General features: G+C 45.0%; 1 protein-coding gene across 14 annotated transcripts in view; it reads left to right on the top strand.

Moving 5' to 3' along the window:
- Positions 1-19,773, top strand: part of FRMPD3 (FERM and PDZ domain containing 3) — a 527,068-nt gene that overhangs the window by 404,595 nt on the left and 102,700 nt on the right. For all 14 annotated transcript variants that reach the window (XM_083159058.1, XM_083159052.1, XM_083159061.1 and 11 more), the window contains one exon: positions 8,748-8,884. In XM_083159058.1, coding sequence (XP_083015184.1) covers positions 8,748-8,884 — 137 coding nt within the window. The remainder of the gene's footprint in view (positions 1-8,747; positions 8,885-19,773) is intronic.

The following is a 19,773-nucleotide window of genomic DNA, read 5'->3' as shown; positions in this document are numbered from 1 at the left end:
CCCCCCTCCCGCAATTTGCGAACGCCTCCCTCCCACAATTTGCAGACGCCATTCCGGCAATTCCCCCCCCCCAGCGGACCCACGGGACCCTGCACCCGCATTTCACATACCCCCGCGAGAATGGGGGATCCTGTACAGCCACAAGCAAGTTCCCTCGGAGGGAAATCCGGCCCTAGCTGCATAGCTCCGCCCCCCACACCCGGAAGTCCTGCCACGAGTTCTGATTGATCCACGGCCTATTCAGTCCGATATAATGGATGACCATCGATAGCTACAACAATCGATGGTTATCCAAGTAATATGTTACTACTATCGATGGCAGGGTGCGAAATCGCCATCAATGCCAACTATTGATGGCGTCTGCACCAATGCCCATCCCTACTCTACAACAGCCAAAAACCTTTACTACCCCTCATGCCCACACACCTCTATCACTGTCCTGCCTCCTGTTCTCCTGCCCCGTAACTTCCGCCAGTCGGGACCCGCTCACCCTGTGTTGCCCACATTCCCCTACCATGCTTTACCACCCAGCCTCCTGCTCTCATGCACCCTAACTCCCACCCAGTAGGAGGAGACACTGACTTAGGGCCACCGTCCTGTACTCCTGAGCTGCCACGCTGGACCCCCATCCACTGGCAGAAGCTGCACAGTGTCCCCCAACCTCCTCTTTAGTCCCCCGTATGCCCACACACCCCTATCACTACCCAGCTTCCTGCTCTCCTGAACCGTAACTTCCACCACTGGGGAGTCACTGACGCTGTGTTGCCCACATACCCCTATCACGTCTCATAGCCCAGCCTCCTGCTCTCATGCACCCTAACTCCAACCCAGTAGGAGGAGACACTGACTTAGGGCCACCGTCCTGTACTCCTGAGCTGCAACGCTGGACCCCCATCCACCGGCAGAAGCTGCACAGTGTCCCCAACCCTCCTCTTTAGTCCCCCTTATGCCCACACACCCCTATCACTACCCAGCCTCCTGTTTTCCTGTGTCGTGACCTCCGCCAGTGGGGAGCCGCTGACCCAAAAACACCCTACTATACTATTGCACACACACACCTAAACAACCGCTTTTTAATTAAACAAAACAATGCACAACCCCTTCCAAATCATATGCTCTCTATTTAACACATTTCACCTATAACTCAAGTTGCAATGCAATCTTTCATACAATTCTAACCATATTTCTCACAATACAAACGTTCACAAATTAAGGGGGCGCTGCCCCTTACGACGGTGTGAAGAGCGCCCGTAGTACCACCATATTTAAAGACACAACAATGAGCAAAAAGCAAGAAAAAGAACACATTAATGCATACATCATTAATAAACATATTAGATACCGGCCAATACCAACCAATATTGAAAAATGTGATTAATCCAAAAAAATAATAAATTCAAAAAAAATAAATAAATAAAAATAAAAAATTAGTGGGGTTAGTAATAGTAAAAATGCTCCTTCTACAGAGTGATTCTGATGCCCATGAAGTCCCACTTGTTAGTCCATTCATAGGTGCCGATTCTGTGGGAGCTCAAGAGCCCGAGCACCCACAGGAATTAATAAGCACCCACGTCAGGGGCGTAACTATAGCACCTCAGCCCCTGCCACCGCGGGGGGGGGGGGGGGGGGGGGGCGCTGTGCATGTGGGGGCTGCGGTTCTATAGTTAAACCCCCCAATCCCCTGCAGACTGTCACTTACCTATCGCGCTGGTCCCGGCGGCTCCGTTCTTCTGCTGAGGACCACCACAAAATGGCCGCCCCCATATAGCACACAGTTCTCTGAAACTGTCTGCTGTATGGGGGCGGACATTTTCTGGTGGTCCTCAGCAGAAGAACGGAGCCGCCGGGACCAGCGCGATAGGTAAGGCTGTGGGGGATTGAGGGGGGGTTTACATGGGCGGCGGGGCGGCGGGGTAGGGGTGCTCGGCGGGGCGGCGACAGGGGGGGGGCCCAAAACGGAGCTACGCCACTGACCCACGTGCCCGTAACTCCAGAGTCCCAATGCCGGGCCACTGTATTTGCTTGTTGAGCCTTTCAACAGGCTTGAGCACCCACCAGCAAAAACATAAATCGGCACCTCTGAGTCCATTTCGAGCTAGCTCATATATTAGTCGCGGTACAGCCAACCGTTATTAGTAGTTAGAATGAACAAGTCCAGTAATATAGATAAGAGGCAGTTAGTGATAACAATATTTACCAATCCTCCGACTGTAGTTTTAGATGGTATGCAGAAGGGAGAAGGATATGCTACCACAGCTGTAGTCACATGTAATTCCGGGCTAGTGAGGCTGAAATAAGGGTGGAGGGGACTCCAACTGGAGATCAAGTTTCAAGGGGAGCCGGCCGGCTATTCCTTTCAATCAGAAAGGAAGTTTTATCGATCAACGCGTTTCCCCGCCTACGTGTAACGGCGGCTTACTCAAGATAAAGTGTAAAGGGACAAGTCGGACCTGATTTCCCCTGCAGCTCCCCGGGAGGGGGACACACGATTAGGCACTTGATGTGCCAAGGTTTGCATATGATAAATCGCATGGATTTGCAATATATGAATTTATGCAATATATGATTTTCTCTATATGAATTTATTCAACATACAGTAATTTGTATAAAACCAATACATAGGGATAGTAATAATATCAAAAACACCAATACATAATGATCTTATTTATATTCACTACAGCAATTACAGCCTTTTATTCCCTGGGTTGATGGGGTATCCGGACTCAACCACTATTGGTCAACAGTCAAAAGGTCGACACGGTCCAAATGTCACCAAGATCCAAATGTCGACAGACAAATGGTTGAAGGGTCCAAAGGTCGACAGTCAATAGGTCGACAGGGTCATTAGCCAAAACGTCGACATGGTCAAAATGACGACATGGAAAAGGTTGACATGAAATAGGTTCACATGCTTTTTGTAATAAAATTTTGTGCTGACATGTGCCGACAGGAGGTATTTCATACCCTACCATCCACTACGCGTGGAGGGAGAATATAATAGTGTGCAGAGCACAGGGAGACACCAAGCCCGAAGCATGGTGAGCAGACGCCGTACACAGTGTCCATGTCGACCTATGTCAACATAGACACACAAAATGTTTTTAAACTCATGCCGACCATTATGCTGTTGAACTTTAGAATGTCGACCTTTTGACCACGGCAACCTTTTCACTGCCTCTCTTTTGACCCTGTCGACCTTTTCACTGTTAACCTTTGGACCCTTCCGACCTTTGGACCCTGCCGACCTTTTGACTGTCGAGCTTTGGACACTGTCAACCTTTTCACTGTTGATCTTTGGACCCTACTGACCTTTTGATTGTTGGCCATTATTGGTCGACCATAAGACTGTAGACCTAGACATTGTAGATATTATATAACATAACTGTTTACAGATCCCTCCTGCTCTTACTGCTCCACACAGCATGCTGACAATTTATGTAATGCAGTTTCCTTCATACTGCCACAGTATAGTCTCAAAATTGTTGTCAATTGGGTGTACGGAACATATTAAGATGATAATTGACCTATTTATGAGTAGCGAGCAAATGAGTTCTCAGCAGAGTCTATTAGTGCTTGCCTGTCTGCAAATTTATGCAAACTCTATCCCCAATGTCCACCCATTTAGTTTTGACTGGTGCATCCTTATATCCATAGGTGTGCACACATTGAGTGTTAGGGGTGCACAGGCACCTCCTAATGCTGCTCCCACCCTTATGAACACCTCTGCCACTAGCAATACCAGCAAAAGACTTTTGCTTTTTAGAACTGTATTCCATTAAAAGAAGCACCTATCAATCAATAATGTGTGTTTGCATTGTTAATTGTACTAGACCAGTGTCATATCACTACATGTACCTACGTCATCCACATATGTTTATGACTTTATTTGCATGTACTGTTACACAGAGTAATTAAAAGATTAAAACTGAAATAGGCAGATTATGGTGTGGCTGAGCTATATTGTAGATATATTGTAGAGTGCCAATCGATGATGGTAGACATGCCTAATTGGCTGTGTTAGACACGCCAAAACATTGGCAGATTCAGGGGGGGGGCACCCGGGCACATACCCCCCTGTCATACCCCGTTTTGTAGCTGAGGACCAGGGCTTTTCAGCAAGCTCAGCTCTGTGTCCCCCGGGAACCGGAGATATCGCCTGGCAAAGCTGTAAAGTTTTTCCCCATAGGATAATATGGGACCCGTTAATTCCACCCCCCACCCGGTTCCGACAGCTGCCAGTTCCCTCCCTGGCATCACAGAAGCTTGTATTTGATCTCATTCAATTCCAAATCGCTGGGCCTTGAATATGATACCAGACTGGTCCACTGGTCAATTGGTTTCAGAGATATTGCGTGTAAACTGATTTTTTTTATTTTTTAAATGTAATTTCATGGCTGTTCATGTTCTTTGAGGGCAGATTACTCTGGATCCAAACGTTCCAGTTTCACTGGACCAAAATCATTCAAAGCCAGTTGAATGAGATAACTGGTTATTGGGGAGGGGGGGGGGGGGGGTTCTCTCTCCCTCACACCAGAAAATGCAGGGACTAGGCTGGTGTAAAAGGGGCCAACCTGGGAATGCATTTTCTGGTGTGATATGGGTATAGCCGGGACCTGCAGTGCTCTGAATACAGCCAGGATCTGCCACTGTCAGTGGCTATCACTTCTGCCTGGCGACGGCTGTCCCCATTTACCGTGAGCATGTATCCCCCATGGCAATGAGCATGTAATCCCACATGGCAACGAGCATGGAACCTCTGGCAATTAGCATGAAACCCATAGCAATGAGCATGTAGATAAGCAGCACTTATGTAGCATAACTTTTTATAGGCATTATGGTGTTTGGCATAATACATAATGGACATAATGGCGTGTAACTTAATGTGTAATGGACATTATGGTGTAAATGTTTAATGCGCGCCTTTGGTGGACAATGTCCCTGTTTATGAAGCATATTGTGAATTTCGGCTTAATCTGTGTGGCATTATGTGAATTCTGGCTCAATCCGTATGGCATTATGTGAATTTTGGCTCAATCCATGTGGCATTATGTGAATTTTGGCTCAATCCCTGTGGCATTATGTGAATTTTGGGTACTTGTTTCCTAGCACGGCGCCCATCGGGTCCCATCGCATACCTTAAGTTAAGGTATGCGATGGGACCAGACCAACGAGATTTCTGGCTTTTTTTAACCTTTCCCGACAATTAGAAAATCGGGTCCATCGCATGCCATTATAATGGCATGCGATGCGACCGACGCAATTTAGCATTGTATGCATTGTATTCAATGTTAAATTCCTATGTAAAATCAGGTCCATTGTATGCCATTATAATGGCATACAATGCGACCAATGCGATGGACCCGATTTTACATAGGGAACAATGTTAAATGGCCGACCATACCCGATTTTTATTGTATACCCACCCTGATGGGTAATTTGTATGTGAAATGCCCCCCCATTGTTAACGCCACCCCACGATGAACGCCAATCCAAAGCGTGGCGAGCGCAGCGGTACGCGTCCTCCGACCTTTTCATACCCCCACTATCCACGTCGGCGTGGAGTTGATTTTATATAGTGTGGCGAGCCCAAAGCGTGGCGAGCGCAGCGAGGGGACGCGTAATACGTGTGAAGTAATGCGCATCCCCTCGATGGCTCACTGCGCTCGCCACGCTATATAAATAATCAACTCCACACCGACGTGGATAGTGGGGGTATGAAAAGGTCGGAGAACGCGTACCACCGCCCCTCGCAGGCTCGCTGCGCTCGCCACGCTTCAAGTTGGCGTTCAGCGTGGGGTGGCGTTAACAATGGGGGGGCATTTGACCCATCAGGGTGGTTATGCAATGAAAATTGGGGTCTGGGGGGCATTTTACATTGGTTCCAATGTAAATATCTATTTTTTTCGGACCCGATGGATACAATTAAAATCTGGCGCCGTGCTAGGAAGCAAGTACCGGATTTTGTCTCAATTGGTGTGGCATTTTGTGAATTTTGGCTCAATCCGTGTGGCATTATGTGAATTTTGGCTCAATCCGTGTGGCATTATGTCAATTTTGGCTCAATCCGTATGGCATTTTTTGAATTTGGCTCAATCTGTGTGGTATTATGTGAATTTTGACACAATCCATGTGGCATTATGTGAATTTTGGCTCACTCCGTGTGTAATTATGTGAATTTTGGCTCAATCCGTATGCCATTTTTTGAATTTGGCTCAATCTGTGTGGTGGTATGTGAATTTTGGCTCAATCTATTTGGCATTATGTGAATTTTGGCTCACTCCGTGTGTAATTATGTGAATTTTGGCTCAATCCGTGTGGCATTATGTGAATTTTGGCTCAATCCATGTGGCATTATGTGAATTTTGGCTTATTCCATTTGGCATCATGTGTAAGGGGCAAGTATAATGGGGTCTAGTATTTTGTTGCATAATGTGTAGAATTTGTACAGTATATGGTTGTTATACACTACACTCAAGGACATGCCCCCTGTTAAGTGGCCACACCCCCTTTTCCGGAGCGCGCCTTAGGCGCGTGCACAACTACATCCTTCACTTTTGTCACCATGGTGGGTCTGCGTATTTTAAATGCCAGGGCCTATTTTTAATCCCATTCCCACCCTCTCTCTGCCGTTCTCTTAGCATGTACACTGGCACCACTAACACCACCCCTCCCCCACCTAAACCCTCTTTTATCATGGTGCCCCCCTGCCATTTTATCCTGGATTCGCCCCTGCGCCCAATAGATGGAGCTATGCACACCCCTTTGATGGTGCACCCCCTAATAAAATGTGCTACGCATGCCTATGCTTATATCCCACCATAATCTGCACCACTGAAAGTGGTATGGCATATGCAATGTTTCCTATGCTTTTTTCTGTGCATCTGTGAATTTTTGGGTGCACTTCTTGCCACTACCTAGGATACCTATCACTTTTCTGGGATACGGTCATTGGGTCTCCACAAGCATTAGGTCGACATGCAGATAGGTTGACAAGACTTTAGGTCGACATGAGTTAGGTCGACAGGGTCATTAGGTCGACGTGAGTTAGGTCGATAGGGGTCATTAGGTCAACAGGGTCATTAGGTCGATATGGTTTTTTTTTTACTGTATTTTGAGCCGGCATGTGCCAACAGGCGGTATTTCATGCCCTACCATCCAATAGGGCGTGGTGGGAGAATAAAATAGTGTGCCGAGCGTAGTGAGGCACCGTGCCCGAAGCATGGCGAGAACAGCGAAGGGATGTGGTGGTACATTTCGGTGTCCATGTCGACACATGGTATTTCATGCCCTACCATCCACTAGGGCGTAATGGGAGAATAGAATAGTGTGCTCGAAGCATGGCGAGTGGATGCGGTGATACGTTTTAATGTTTATGTTGACTGTGTCGACATAAGGGTAAAAAACTTTACAGGTGCCCTTAATGATGCTGGGGTATATGTAGGGGTGTTTCTGATTATAGTAGGGGACACCTGTGTAAAAATGAACCATTTCCATTTTTTTTCACGTAGGGCTGTTTTAAATCCCCAAAAAATTCAGATGTGAATTCTGAATTTGCATCCTATTAAAGTCGATGTGTATACATTTGAATGGGAAAACATCTGTATGAGATATGGAGTGTAAATTTAAACCGACAGCTAACCATGTGTGAATTGACAGGATAACATGTGATATACATCACAATTCGCACCCTATTAAATAGCGATTTTGGAAAAAAAATGCAAATTCTGTGTTTTTTTTACTTAACATCAGTGGTTGCTCCGGCTATAGGCTTCAGGACTGCAGCCCCTCCAGTTAAAATCACAACACCAGAGACACAGACAGACAGCACCAGAACTCCGGTGCTTCCCCCCACGGGCACCCCCCCTACCTTTGGAGGTCTGGTGCTGGCTGTCTGTGTCTTTGACATGCTGATAACCTCCTCTCACCAGGCTCCATGAAGCAGCAGGGCAGACACAGCAACAGCCCAACCCTGTGGGGAGGAGTTCAGCATGTAGTAGATTCCTATTAGAAGCTGCTACTGCTTATCATACACAGAGCTGGAAACTCCTCCTCCTCTTGGGCTGCCAGTACATGGAGCAATGACTTCTAACAGTAAGCCATTTTGTGAAAAGCGCCAGAGCTACAGTGCTTCCATGGGCTGCTGTCTGTGCAGCCCAGAAACAATTCCTCTGCAGTGAGCATGCCCAGACTTCAATGAGTCACCAGAGAGGTGCATGGAAGTTTATTTTATTTTAATAATATTTGTGTGTACATCTTTATTAAGAGTATCATATTGTGTACTGTTCCTGTGTTTGTGTGCATATGCGTACATCATTTATTTACAGTAACTGCACACTGGTACAGCACAAATCAAACTAATAACCTGCAAATAATTAATGACTGTTTGCAATGAGCAGCACCCAGGAAATTGCAGCCCCCCTCATGTCTAAAGGCACTGCTTAACATAGCAATTGTCAAAATATCTCATCCCATTAAATGTCACCCTGTCTTTCTCTAAGCATTGATACATCTCCATCTCAGTTAATTATTATTTACAAAATTCATAGCTAAAAAGTCATATATACGAATCAGAGAAATTAATCATTATTATTTTAATTAACCAAATGAAAATATATTATAAATGATGATGATTATTATGATTATGATTATTATTATTATTATTATTATTATTATTATTATTATTATTATTATTATTATGTTTAGACTTTTTCATATAGGTTTACCATGATTCTATCCTTTCTTCTCAGAGCCGAAATGATGTTATAAGAGAACGTTTGGGAGCAGAACTTAAGCCAGAAATGCTTCTGGGTCTCAGTGCATTGCATATATACATCAGTGTTAGCTCGTCTCGTCCAGGTCAGAAGATTTCACTGCGTGGAGTCGAGTAAGACCAATAAACTTTAATGTAATATGGGTATTGGATTCGGTATGAAATCCCGACAGGGTCAAAATCCCGAATGGGTCAAAATACCGACAAGGACAAAATCCTGACATGGTCAAAATCCCGACATTTAGAATCCCGACAAGGACAAAATCCCGAAATTTAACCCCTTCAGTGGCAATCCCGAGAATTTTCCGGGCTGTGCCTCAGTGCCCAGCCTGGCAAGCCCGGAAAATTCTCGGGATTGCCACTGTTTGGAGCCGGGCAGCGCTGCTGAGTTCACTCTGATCTCAGGCAGCGTCGCGCTGCCCGGCTCCCTCCCCTCTGCAGCATCGCCTCCTCCTCCCCCCTCCCCTCCGGGTTTTCAATAGAAGTCCCCGATGCCGGCTTATGACAAGCCGGCTGCCGGGGACAGCGATGCGCCGCGGGGGGCGCAGGTCCGGGCAGCCGCTGATTGACAGTTCAGCGGCGCTGCCCGGACCCAGGGGGGTAGTGGTGGTTTTTTTTTAAGGGAGCGCTCCCCATAAAAAACTCACCCAGTGGGGAGCGCTCCCCCAAAAAAACCCCACCACTGAAGGGGTTAAAATCCTGACAAGGTCAAAATACCGACATATAGAATGTACAGGTGAAACAGTCAACATGACTTTTGGTCGACAGGTCGTGAGGTCTACATGGGTTTTTTTCACTTTTTTTTACCCGAATGTCGATACAGTCGACATGGACACAGTTGGAAGTGAACTGCAGCCCCTCGCTTTGCTCGCGATGCTTTAGACACTATTTTATTCTACCACCATGCCCTAGTGGATGGTAGGGCATGAAATACCTCCTGTCGGGACATGTCGGGTCAAAAAACTGTGAAAAAACCCATGTCGACCTCGCGACCTGTCGACCGAAAGTCATGTTGACTGTTTCACCTGTACATTCTATATGTCGGTATATTGACCTTGTCGGGATTTTAAATGTCAGGATTTTGTCCTTGTCGGGATTTTAAATGTCGGGATTTTGACCATGTTGGGATTTTGTGCTTGTCTGTATTTTGACCCATTCGGGATTTTGACCCTGTCGGGATTTTGACCGTCGGGATTTTGACTGCATCCCTGGGTATTAACCAATTATACTCTTAATAATAATATCCCACTGTTAACATCTACTACCTTTGATGCTTTCTTCTATAGCCATTACCACCTTTACAGTTTGATATCTCAGGTAATAGGAAAAATATTCTAAAAAAAACAGTAGCTATATTTATGGCAAGGGAAAATTTAGAATACGTATACAATTTTGAGTTTTGAGAGGCCTATGAAATCTGGTTCAAGATTTTGCATTCTCTTTCATATTTAAACAACTGTATCATGCTTGATAGTGTGTGGAGTTTATCAGGATGTTTTAAGGTGACAAAAAACTCTTGGAAAGCGATCACTTGGATAGCAATGCTATGCAATTTCAGTATGTAAAACTACAATATAAAATGTAAGAAATGTGTAATTAATATTGCAATTTACTAAGATTACTATGACCTGTGTAGGTACAATTATAGCTTTAAATGCGTAAAATAAGTAATAAAAAGAATGGCATAGAATCAGCCACCAAATCATAAAGATTGGAGAGATTATTATTATTATCATAAGTGATATATATCAGACATTAGAATACAGGGTGCACAGAACTTAACTGAACAGTAACTGAAAGTCTAAAATAAAGCACATGTAACATTTCTCACATACAATTTGGCTGAATTGTATGAAAGCAAAGAAGAAGCTAGGCTGCCATTCGCACAGGGGAGCAATGTTTAGCTACTGTGCATGTGCATAAACATTAATGCACATATGCAGCCTCTTTTGCTAATGGCCTGTTCACACGTAACAGTGCAGGCGTATGGGGAGACGGCCACAGGTAGCACCCATGGGAACACCCAGCATTCCCATTTAAATTGCGGTGCTATGCAGGTGTCAGGGGCGGGCAGCTGATGTCACTGGATGTCAGCAGCCCTCCCTGTTTCTATACCAGGGCACCGTAAACCTAAGTTACCAGAGAGTAATTTAGATTAACGAGCACTTAGGAAATCATTTGATGGTCGGCAACCATCGAATGATTTCTGCCTGCATGAAGGCTGCGAATGGATGTTTATGCAAAACATCCATTCACATGCATATGGGAGATTTGTGGTGCGAGGGGGGCTGACTTTGGTGCAGGTGGCGTTTGGTTGGCTCACAATGCTGTGAAATCCGCAGCTTTGCGAGTCAACCAGAATGAGGGCCATAGATGGTCACCGAGTAGGAGACAGCTGTATCTGAAGTGCGAGAAAAGCAGGCTGTAAGAACAAGATGGAAGAGGGCCCTGTTTCAAGAACCTCACAATGTAGAGGATCATTATTCTTTGAGATTATTAACCTTTAAGATTGATGAGAAAAGCATGTGTTTAAATTAGGATGTGAATGTGCAGAAAGGATGAGAGGGAATACCTTAGTAAAGAACTGTATGACTCAAATAAAAATGCCTTTTCCAGTCTAAAGGGAATATACTGTAGTTAACAAATTGGCATTCATTTGAACTACTCATCTGCATCCAGAACCCTTAAACACCATTGGACAAACACATTCAGAGGCAGAACTCTGGGAGGCAATGGAGTCATCTGCCGCCGGGCTACTGCCCTCAATGGGGCACCTCTCATCCCCTGCGAGTTTAAATCCATTAACTGAAGGCCATCAAAATTGCTTCTGTGGCTGAGTTCTGAAATATGTGTTCTCTTTATCTCTGTATATATGTAATTAAATAAATATATATATATATATATATATATATATATATTAGTGGTGGGCAGATTAACGCGTTATTAACACGTTAACGCTGAAATCTAATAACGCTGATAATACCTTTAACGAGTTAATGCGTAAGTCACGTGACCCAGCAGATCTCAGACCCGGAAGCCCGAAGAACAGCTCATTTTCGCGCCAGGACACAGCAGCCGAAGTCCGCGCACATTTGCGCATCGGCACTTGGAGGATGCCAGGAAGCAGCTGCCGTGGTCCCCGCGAATGTGCTGCAGCACTTGGAAGACGCCAGGATACCGCTACTGACATCCCTGTGCATGTGCTGCTGCTGCACTTGGAAGACGCCAGGATACAGGTGCAGAGGTCCCCGTGCATGTGCTGCTGCCGCACTTCGAAGAAGCCAGGATACCACTGCAGAGGTCCCCATGCATGTAACAGCAAAGGGGTTGCCAGATAGGAGGAAGGAGGAGATCCCCGGGTGCATAAGGAAGATGCTGAATATCCAAAAAGGTTACATCATCATACCACCGTGAGTTTGCCTCAAGAGAAGGCTGTAATTACAACTAGCACATGACTAGTAAAAAGGGGGTCATTATGAATGTGTGCAAGGGCACTGTGTAGTCTCTACATGAGGGGAGGGGTAACATGAGGGGAGGATACTACTGCAGCCCCATAACAGAGGGGTACATGAGGGGTGGATGCCATACCAGAGGGGTACATTAGGGGCGGATGCTACTGCAGCCCCATAACAGAGGGGTACATGAGGGGTGGATGCCATACCAGAGGGGTACATGAGGGGTGGATGCCATACCAGAGGGGTACATGAGGGAGGATGCTACTGCAGCCCCATAACAGAGGGGTACATGAGGGGTGGATGCCATACTAGAGGGGTACATGAGGGGAGGATGCTACTGCAGCCCCATAACAGAGGGGTACGTGGGGTTGGATGCCATACCAGAGGGGTACATGAGGGGAGGATGCTATTGCAGCCCCATAACAGAGGGGTACAAGCCACTAGGGCTTGGGTAATAAGGTATTTCACTGGGGATGGGGTGAGTACACAATTCTAAACAGGTCTATAAGTTTGCATGTCAGTGTCCAATCCCTACCTTAACATTCCAGCAAATTTGGGTAGAATAAGAAAGTGGCAGTACTAAAGAACGGACAGAGTGACATCACCGCAGGCTTTACGGCAAGACGTGCAATTCCCCAGCTACTGACCAGCAGCAACGGGAGCATCGTGCAAGACTACCAGAGATCGCCTGAGGTTAAGGTATGGAAAGGGGGTCATGAAAGTTGTAGCCTGCGGCAGCTTACTATTTATTAAAAGTTTATTATATAGCACATCATATTCCTTTGTGCTTTACGATGAAGATAGTGATAGAACCAACTGGGTATTTACAGACAGTCAAACTTTAGGAGGGCCCTGCTCGCAAGACATTAATCATTAATCAGTTGCACAGCAAAACCGGGGTGTAAAGTCTACTATTTTTTCTATATGATACAGTAACAGTGGTTTTATGTCACTTTTTTTTCTGTTCCCTCCCCCCCCCCCCTACCCCCTCACAGAAATTACTAAGAAAAGAACAGAAATATTACATGGACATTTTCATTTTAAATCTCTTCCAAACGGCAGAGTTGATAAAACTAAAGTTATTTGTAAACACTGCAACGTTGAATTGTCTTATCACCGGAGTACTTTGAGTTTAAAGTATCATTTAAATGCAATACACAATGTTGATTCCAGAAAATCACCCAATGAAACAAACAGTGCAGTGAGGCTTCGGCAGACTACGTTGGATAAAACATATGGGAGAAGTATAGATAAACAAAAGCAAGAAAAGCTAACAAATAACTTAGCGAAGTGGATAGCTACAAGCTGGAGGCCGATTAGTATTGTGGAAGATGTCGGTCTCAAGAACATTCTTAGGATCGCAATGAATGACAACACATATGAGCCTCCCTCACGACGCACCATCACAAGAAGAATACATGACTTGTATGAAAAGGAGAGAACTACAAAAGCGACAGCGTTACAAGTTGCGCCACATATTGATCTCACTGGAGACTACTGGACATCGCTGGGTAATCATAATTACCTTGGAGTTACAGTGCATTATATAGCTGAAAAGTGGGAGCTGCATTCACATGCTATGACTGTAATGAAAACAGAAGAGAGACATTTTGCTGAAACATGCGAAGAACATTTTATTCATGTTGCACAGGAGTGGGACATTTCAGATAAAGTCAGCACACTTAGCACAGATACTGTAGCGCAAGAAATTTGATTGCCGCTGCAAGACATCTGCCTTTTGAACACGTCCCCTGCACTGCACACACTCTCCAGCATTCTATTACAATTTCTTTACAGAACAGTGCATTTGACAATGTCCTGGCCAAATGCAGAAAGGTTGTGGGCCACTTTAAACACAGTCCATCAAATGCTGCAGAATTAGAAAAACAATAAATTGAACATGGACAAAAGAAGGAGTCGCTTATACAAGACATTCCAACCAGATGGAATTCGACTCTGGACATAGTAAAAAGCATCTGCAGAAATGAACAGCCACTGAGGGATGTCATTCACCACACACAACACCAAGATTGCCATGCCAACTAAAGCTGAAATGGAAATACTGCAGAGGTTGGTTTTACATACATCATATACAGTATTTCATTTTCTCACTGTCCTGTCTGTAAAAATTATAGCATGAATGGGATGTAATTACGATTCTGGCTCTGGGTATCCCATCGGTCAAGATCCTGCAGGGAGGGTTAAGGGTAGGAGGGTTTAGTATGTTTACTGGGGACTGTCTGGGTTCTGGGATGCCGCTGTCGGTATCCACGAGAATTGTCAGTGCCGGTCTCCCATACCCAATAAAATGGGTTTGAATATTTGTTTTGCTGTTGCAGGTATGTTACGGAACTTCTGGGAGGAGAAAAGTATGTTTCATGCTCTGTGGTTCTGCCTGATTTTTGCCATCTCTCTCGGGTCATGGCGAGCTCAGATGATGACCCTGCCTACGTGGTCAAATTTAAGTCTACATTCATAACAGACCTGGAGACACACGAGGGAAATGCCAACCTTGCATATCTAAAGATTGCTAGCGCATTGGATCCAAGATTCAAAGACCTCAAGTGTATACCCAGACCTGAGAGGGGTGAGGTGTGGGCCTCAGTCACCAACTTACTCAAGGAACAGAGGTTTGCTGCAGAGAAACCGATGGAAGCAACAACATTAGAGCCACCAAATAAAAAGTTAGCCCTATTGGCTGCTTCATCAGAGTCTGATTCTGAACAAGAGGAAGATTAAGTTGAGAACATTGAGCGTCGATACAGAGCGGAGCCCACCATCAGTACAGAGTCCTGTCCGTTAGAGTGGTGGTCCAAACATGCATGCTGGCCTCTATTGCACAGAAGTACTTGGCCACACCTGCAACATCAGTTTGTTTATCATCTGAAAATGTAAATAACCAGGTGTGTCTTAAGCTGAGTACACACGGTGCAATATGATTGCTAGCGATATATTGCTAGCAATATATTGCCAGGAATCATATTGTTCAGTTTCTCCTTTTCATCGCTGAGACACTGCTACTGTCAGGGGGCGGGGGGGAGCAGCAGCATCTGCTTGCTGCTATCACGCGGTGGGGGGCCCGAACAGAGGAGGGAGCAGCAGCAGCAGACGCTGCTGCTATCACGCGGCGGGGACGAGAGAGACCTGAACGGAGGAGGGAGCAGCAGCAGAAGGGAATCCTTCTGCCGCTGATCTCTGCTGACCTCCTGATCAGCACAGGGGGAAGCCGCGACCAGCGACCATAAGGGAGTGCACACGGGAGCGCGCAGCTGGCGATTTATCGCCAGCAGCACTCCAAATCACTGGCAATATGGTCGCTCAGCGACCATATTCCCAGCGATTTCAGCCAATATTGCCCCCATGTGTACCCACCTTTAGCAACTTGCTTGGTGCAGAGGACTAAATAGGTTACACACCTAAAAGATATCTGTCCAATCTGTCTGGTGGGAATAAAATCTGGTAATGTATTAGGGCATATAACAATCAAACTTTTCCTCCCAAACACTGGAAAACAGACAATGGTCATTCATCATTCATTACATCCGTTGTATTGATATAACAAATTTCTCCAAAACAATTGTTTTTGTCTGTTTTCCAATGTTTGGGAGCAAATGGTTGATTGTTGATTGTTATTTGCACTCATACATTACAAGATTTTTGTTCCCAACAGACAGATTCGACAGACATATTTTAGGTATGTACCCTAGTTGGAGAAATGGACAGTAAATCCCATCTGTGTATTCTTTTTTTGGTGTACTCGACCACTTCACTCTAACAGGGACACTTGCTACTGTACATAGGAGCAGATGTACTAAGTCTGAAGAAGGGATGAAGAAGTGATAAAGCAGTGATAAGTGCAGGGTGATAAGGCAACAGACAGTCATCTCCTGTCAAATCCATAATTATTGACCGGTGCGTTATCACCTTGCACTTATCACTGCTTTATCACTGCTTTATCCATACCTCCCAACATGACCCATTCCAGGAGGGATAGAATGCTCTGTTTCTGGACTTCCCTCTTATTTTATGATTGCCATCATCTGTTTTAAACAGGTTAAAATGGATAAGAAAGGTGTTCCACAACAGATGACTGCAATCATTAATTAAAAGGTAAGTCCAGGAATAGAGCATTCTATTCCTCCTGGAGAGGGGCATGTTGGGAGGTATGTTTATCCCCTTCTCAAGGCTTAATACATCTGCCCCTTAATACACTGTTTATAATGCTACGTTATGATCATGGACTCTGGACTCTGAGGGTAACGTTTCTCTAAAAAGCTAGCAAACATTAATGCCATGCCAGTGGCAAATAGCTTTGGTTTTACATTTACATTTTACAATTTATTTTACATTAATGCTAAAGAAATATAATATATTACATGCTAATGTTAATGTTAAAGCATACCTCCCAATGGATTCAGTATTGAATCCCGGCGGTCGGGATCCCGGCCGCCAGAATCCCGACACCGGAATCCCGACAGCCGAAATGCCGACAAGGGGGGGGACGTGGATCGCCCCCCCCCCCCCCCTTGCGGGCTCGCTGCGCTCGCCACGCAGCAGGCACACTAATTTATTCTCCCTCCAGGGGTGTCGTGGACACCCACGGAGGGAGAATGTGTCGGCATTTTTGCGGTCGGGATTCCGGCATCGGAATTCTGAAAGCCGGGATCCCAACCGCCGGGATTGTAACTGCATCCCCTCCCACGTGACCCTCTCCTGTAGGGACAGAATGCTCTATTCCTGGGCTTTCCTCTTAATTTATGATTGCTATCATCTGTGGTGAAGCAACTGTCTTAGATCTAACCTGTTCAAAACCGGTAATGGCAATCATAAATTAAGAGAAATGTCCAGGAGTAGAGTAGTTTGTCCCTCCATTCATGGGTCATGTTGGGAGGAAATATTAGAATTATTTTAATTTATTAATTTCTTTTAAATGCTACAGTATGAGTAAATACTGCTATGAAAAAGCACATTTTACTAAGTGTTTGTATACCAAATGTTATTGCACTGTTGTTCCTATAACAGTTCTTAATAAAAGTGCGCAATACACTACTTTTGAATACGTTATTGAATTTTTCACATAAAAATGCGATTAATCGCAGTTAATCGCAAAAATTTCCTGAGATTAATCGTGATTAAAAATTTTAATTGTTGCCCACCACATATATATATATGCAATTCCTCACTGAGGCACTCTTTATAATAACGCTCACAGTATTGGAGGTAAATCAGGAAAGAAGGTGCCTTCCATAGAGGTGTGTGTGGCTCACACCTGTATATTTCTCCTGACAACGGCACTCTTAGAAATAACAACACGAGAGGCAGTTGTAGAGCCAACGTTTCAAGGCCGTCCGGCCTTTTTATCAAGGTGCAAAGAGATACAGAGAAACAAAATACACTGACATAAATACCTGTGAGATCAGTTCACGTCTCCCGCCAGCTCCCTCCGGGCGTCCAAACATGACGTCATCACGTTAGAGCGTCACAGGAGATGCGAAGTAATCCTGTATACCGAGAAACACACATAACCAATGAGACACAAGCAAAAAGGTAACCATGGTAACATATATACATAATACCAAAAAAACACATATAGTTTAAAAAAACCTTGGAAATACGGAAATGTGGAACTACATAATTACATGTCAAGCCGCCAAGGGCTTAATGACTAAATAACTGGCCGTGTTTAACTTTGCTTAGACGGCTACATGATAAAACACAAACAGCATGTGAATGCAACATATGGAAGCAAGGTCGACACTGGCATAGTGACGACTTGCAGCGCAACACTATGAACACTGTGACTCTACATAAAGCAAGATAGACCAAGATTTTCGTTTAGTCCCTTGGGGGCCAGGGTATCTAAGCGATAGATCCACTTGCATTTCGCTTGTAATAACCGCAATGACCTATCACCACCCCATTTAAGTGGGGGGATATGGTCAATGATACAGTACCTTAAAGATGTCAGTGCATGTCAGGCCCAATGTCGGGCGACCGGCTGTTCGCTGGTGCCTGAATGGCCTTAATGGCCAAGCGGTGCGCCGCTGCCCTTTCTTTAAAGGTGCAGTCGGTCTTGCCTACATAGTCGGCCGCAAAGACAGCTAAACAGGTAGGTGACGAAACCGGTGTTGCAAGAAACCCGATGTCTGATAAAAAACTTTTTACCAGAATAGGGGTGATAGGAGTTACCGGCTGTCATAAAACTACAGGTGGTGCAGCCGCACCACCTGTTGCAGCCTAACTTAGGGGTACCCAAAAATGTTGTGGATGGTAATGGAAAATTCACATAATTTTTGACTAGAAGGTCGCGCAAATTGCATCCCCTGGAATATGCGCACATAACAGATTTATTATGTAGGGCAGGAAGAGCCTCGTCCATACATACAATAGGCCAATGCTTTCTGACCATTCGATTCATTTCAGACCTTTTTTGATGGAATTTATTAACCCAAATTAGTTTATCTTTGGTTTTATTTTCTTTGGACGTCTCATAAAAAATAGGTCTGGGTAATGTTAAGATTTTCCTTTTGGAAATTTCCAGATCAGAGGGAGAATAGCCCCGCTCTTGAAATTTAATGCACATCATGTCAAGGGCTTGTTCTAATTTATTGGGTTCACTGGTGATCCTGTGGACTCGCAACATCTGCGAAAAGGGCAAACCTTTTTTAAGCGACATGGGATGATTGCTCGAGGCTAGCAGCATGTTATTGCGATCGGTGGGCTTTGTGTATAGTGATGTGACAAAGCTCCCCTCAACAATCTCAATGTTGACGTCCAAAAATTTGACATTGCTCATAACGAAACAGAGTCACCTGTAAAATTCACATTCACATCTGTCATTAGGACAACATCTAAGATGATTATGGGACTTCAAGAGGTCAATGATTCACACTCTGGACCTGATTTACAACTGATGAATTCCATGAATTTATACAGCCAGTGATCAGTTTAGCCTCCACCCGCCTTCAGTGAAATTGTTAAAGCCATAGTTTCAATCAGTGCTAAAAGATCATCGAGATCCTCTCTCAGCAATCTATAACTGAACAATATGGCCCTAGAGAATGCTACAAATACCCTCATCCACTCACTAGTTATATCCAGATTGGACTACTGTAATCTACTACTTACTGGCCTCCCTGTAAAACACCTCTCTCCACTCCAATCTATCCTCAATGTTGCTGCCCATTTCATCTTCCTCTCCAAATGTACTATGCCCACCTCCCCTCTCTGACAAGCCTCGCACTGGCTCCCCTTTCCGTTCAGAATACAATTCAAGCTCCTTACACTCACTTACAAAGCCATCACCCATTCTTCTCCTACCTACATATCTGACCTTGTCTCTCTTTACACTCCCACCCACTCTCCGCTCAGAAGTTCAGAGGGACCCTGAAGTTCAGTGTGCTGAGACTGTGCTGGCAGATCTGCTGTTTTCTGTCAGGCTGCTGGGAATGTTCTTTCCAGTGTGTCCTGTTGCCCTCTCATCATCTGTGGCCAGTTACGCCATCTACTGTATCTGTGGACCTGCCAAACTGTGATGTGATCAGCAGA

The sequence above is a fragment of the Crinia signifera genome, chromosome 9 (assembly GCF_055691185.1).
Source record: "Crinia signifera chromosome 9, ASM5569118v1, whole genome shotgun sequence".
Taxonomy (NCBI): Eukaryota; Metazoa; Chordata; class Amphibia; order Anura; family Myobatrachidae; genus Crinia; species Crinia signifera.
Note: the sequence above shows the minus strand (reverse complement) of the source record. Positions and strands in the feature narration are given on the sequence as shown.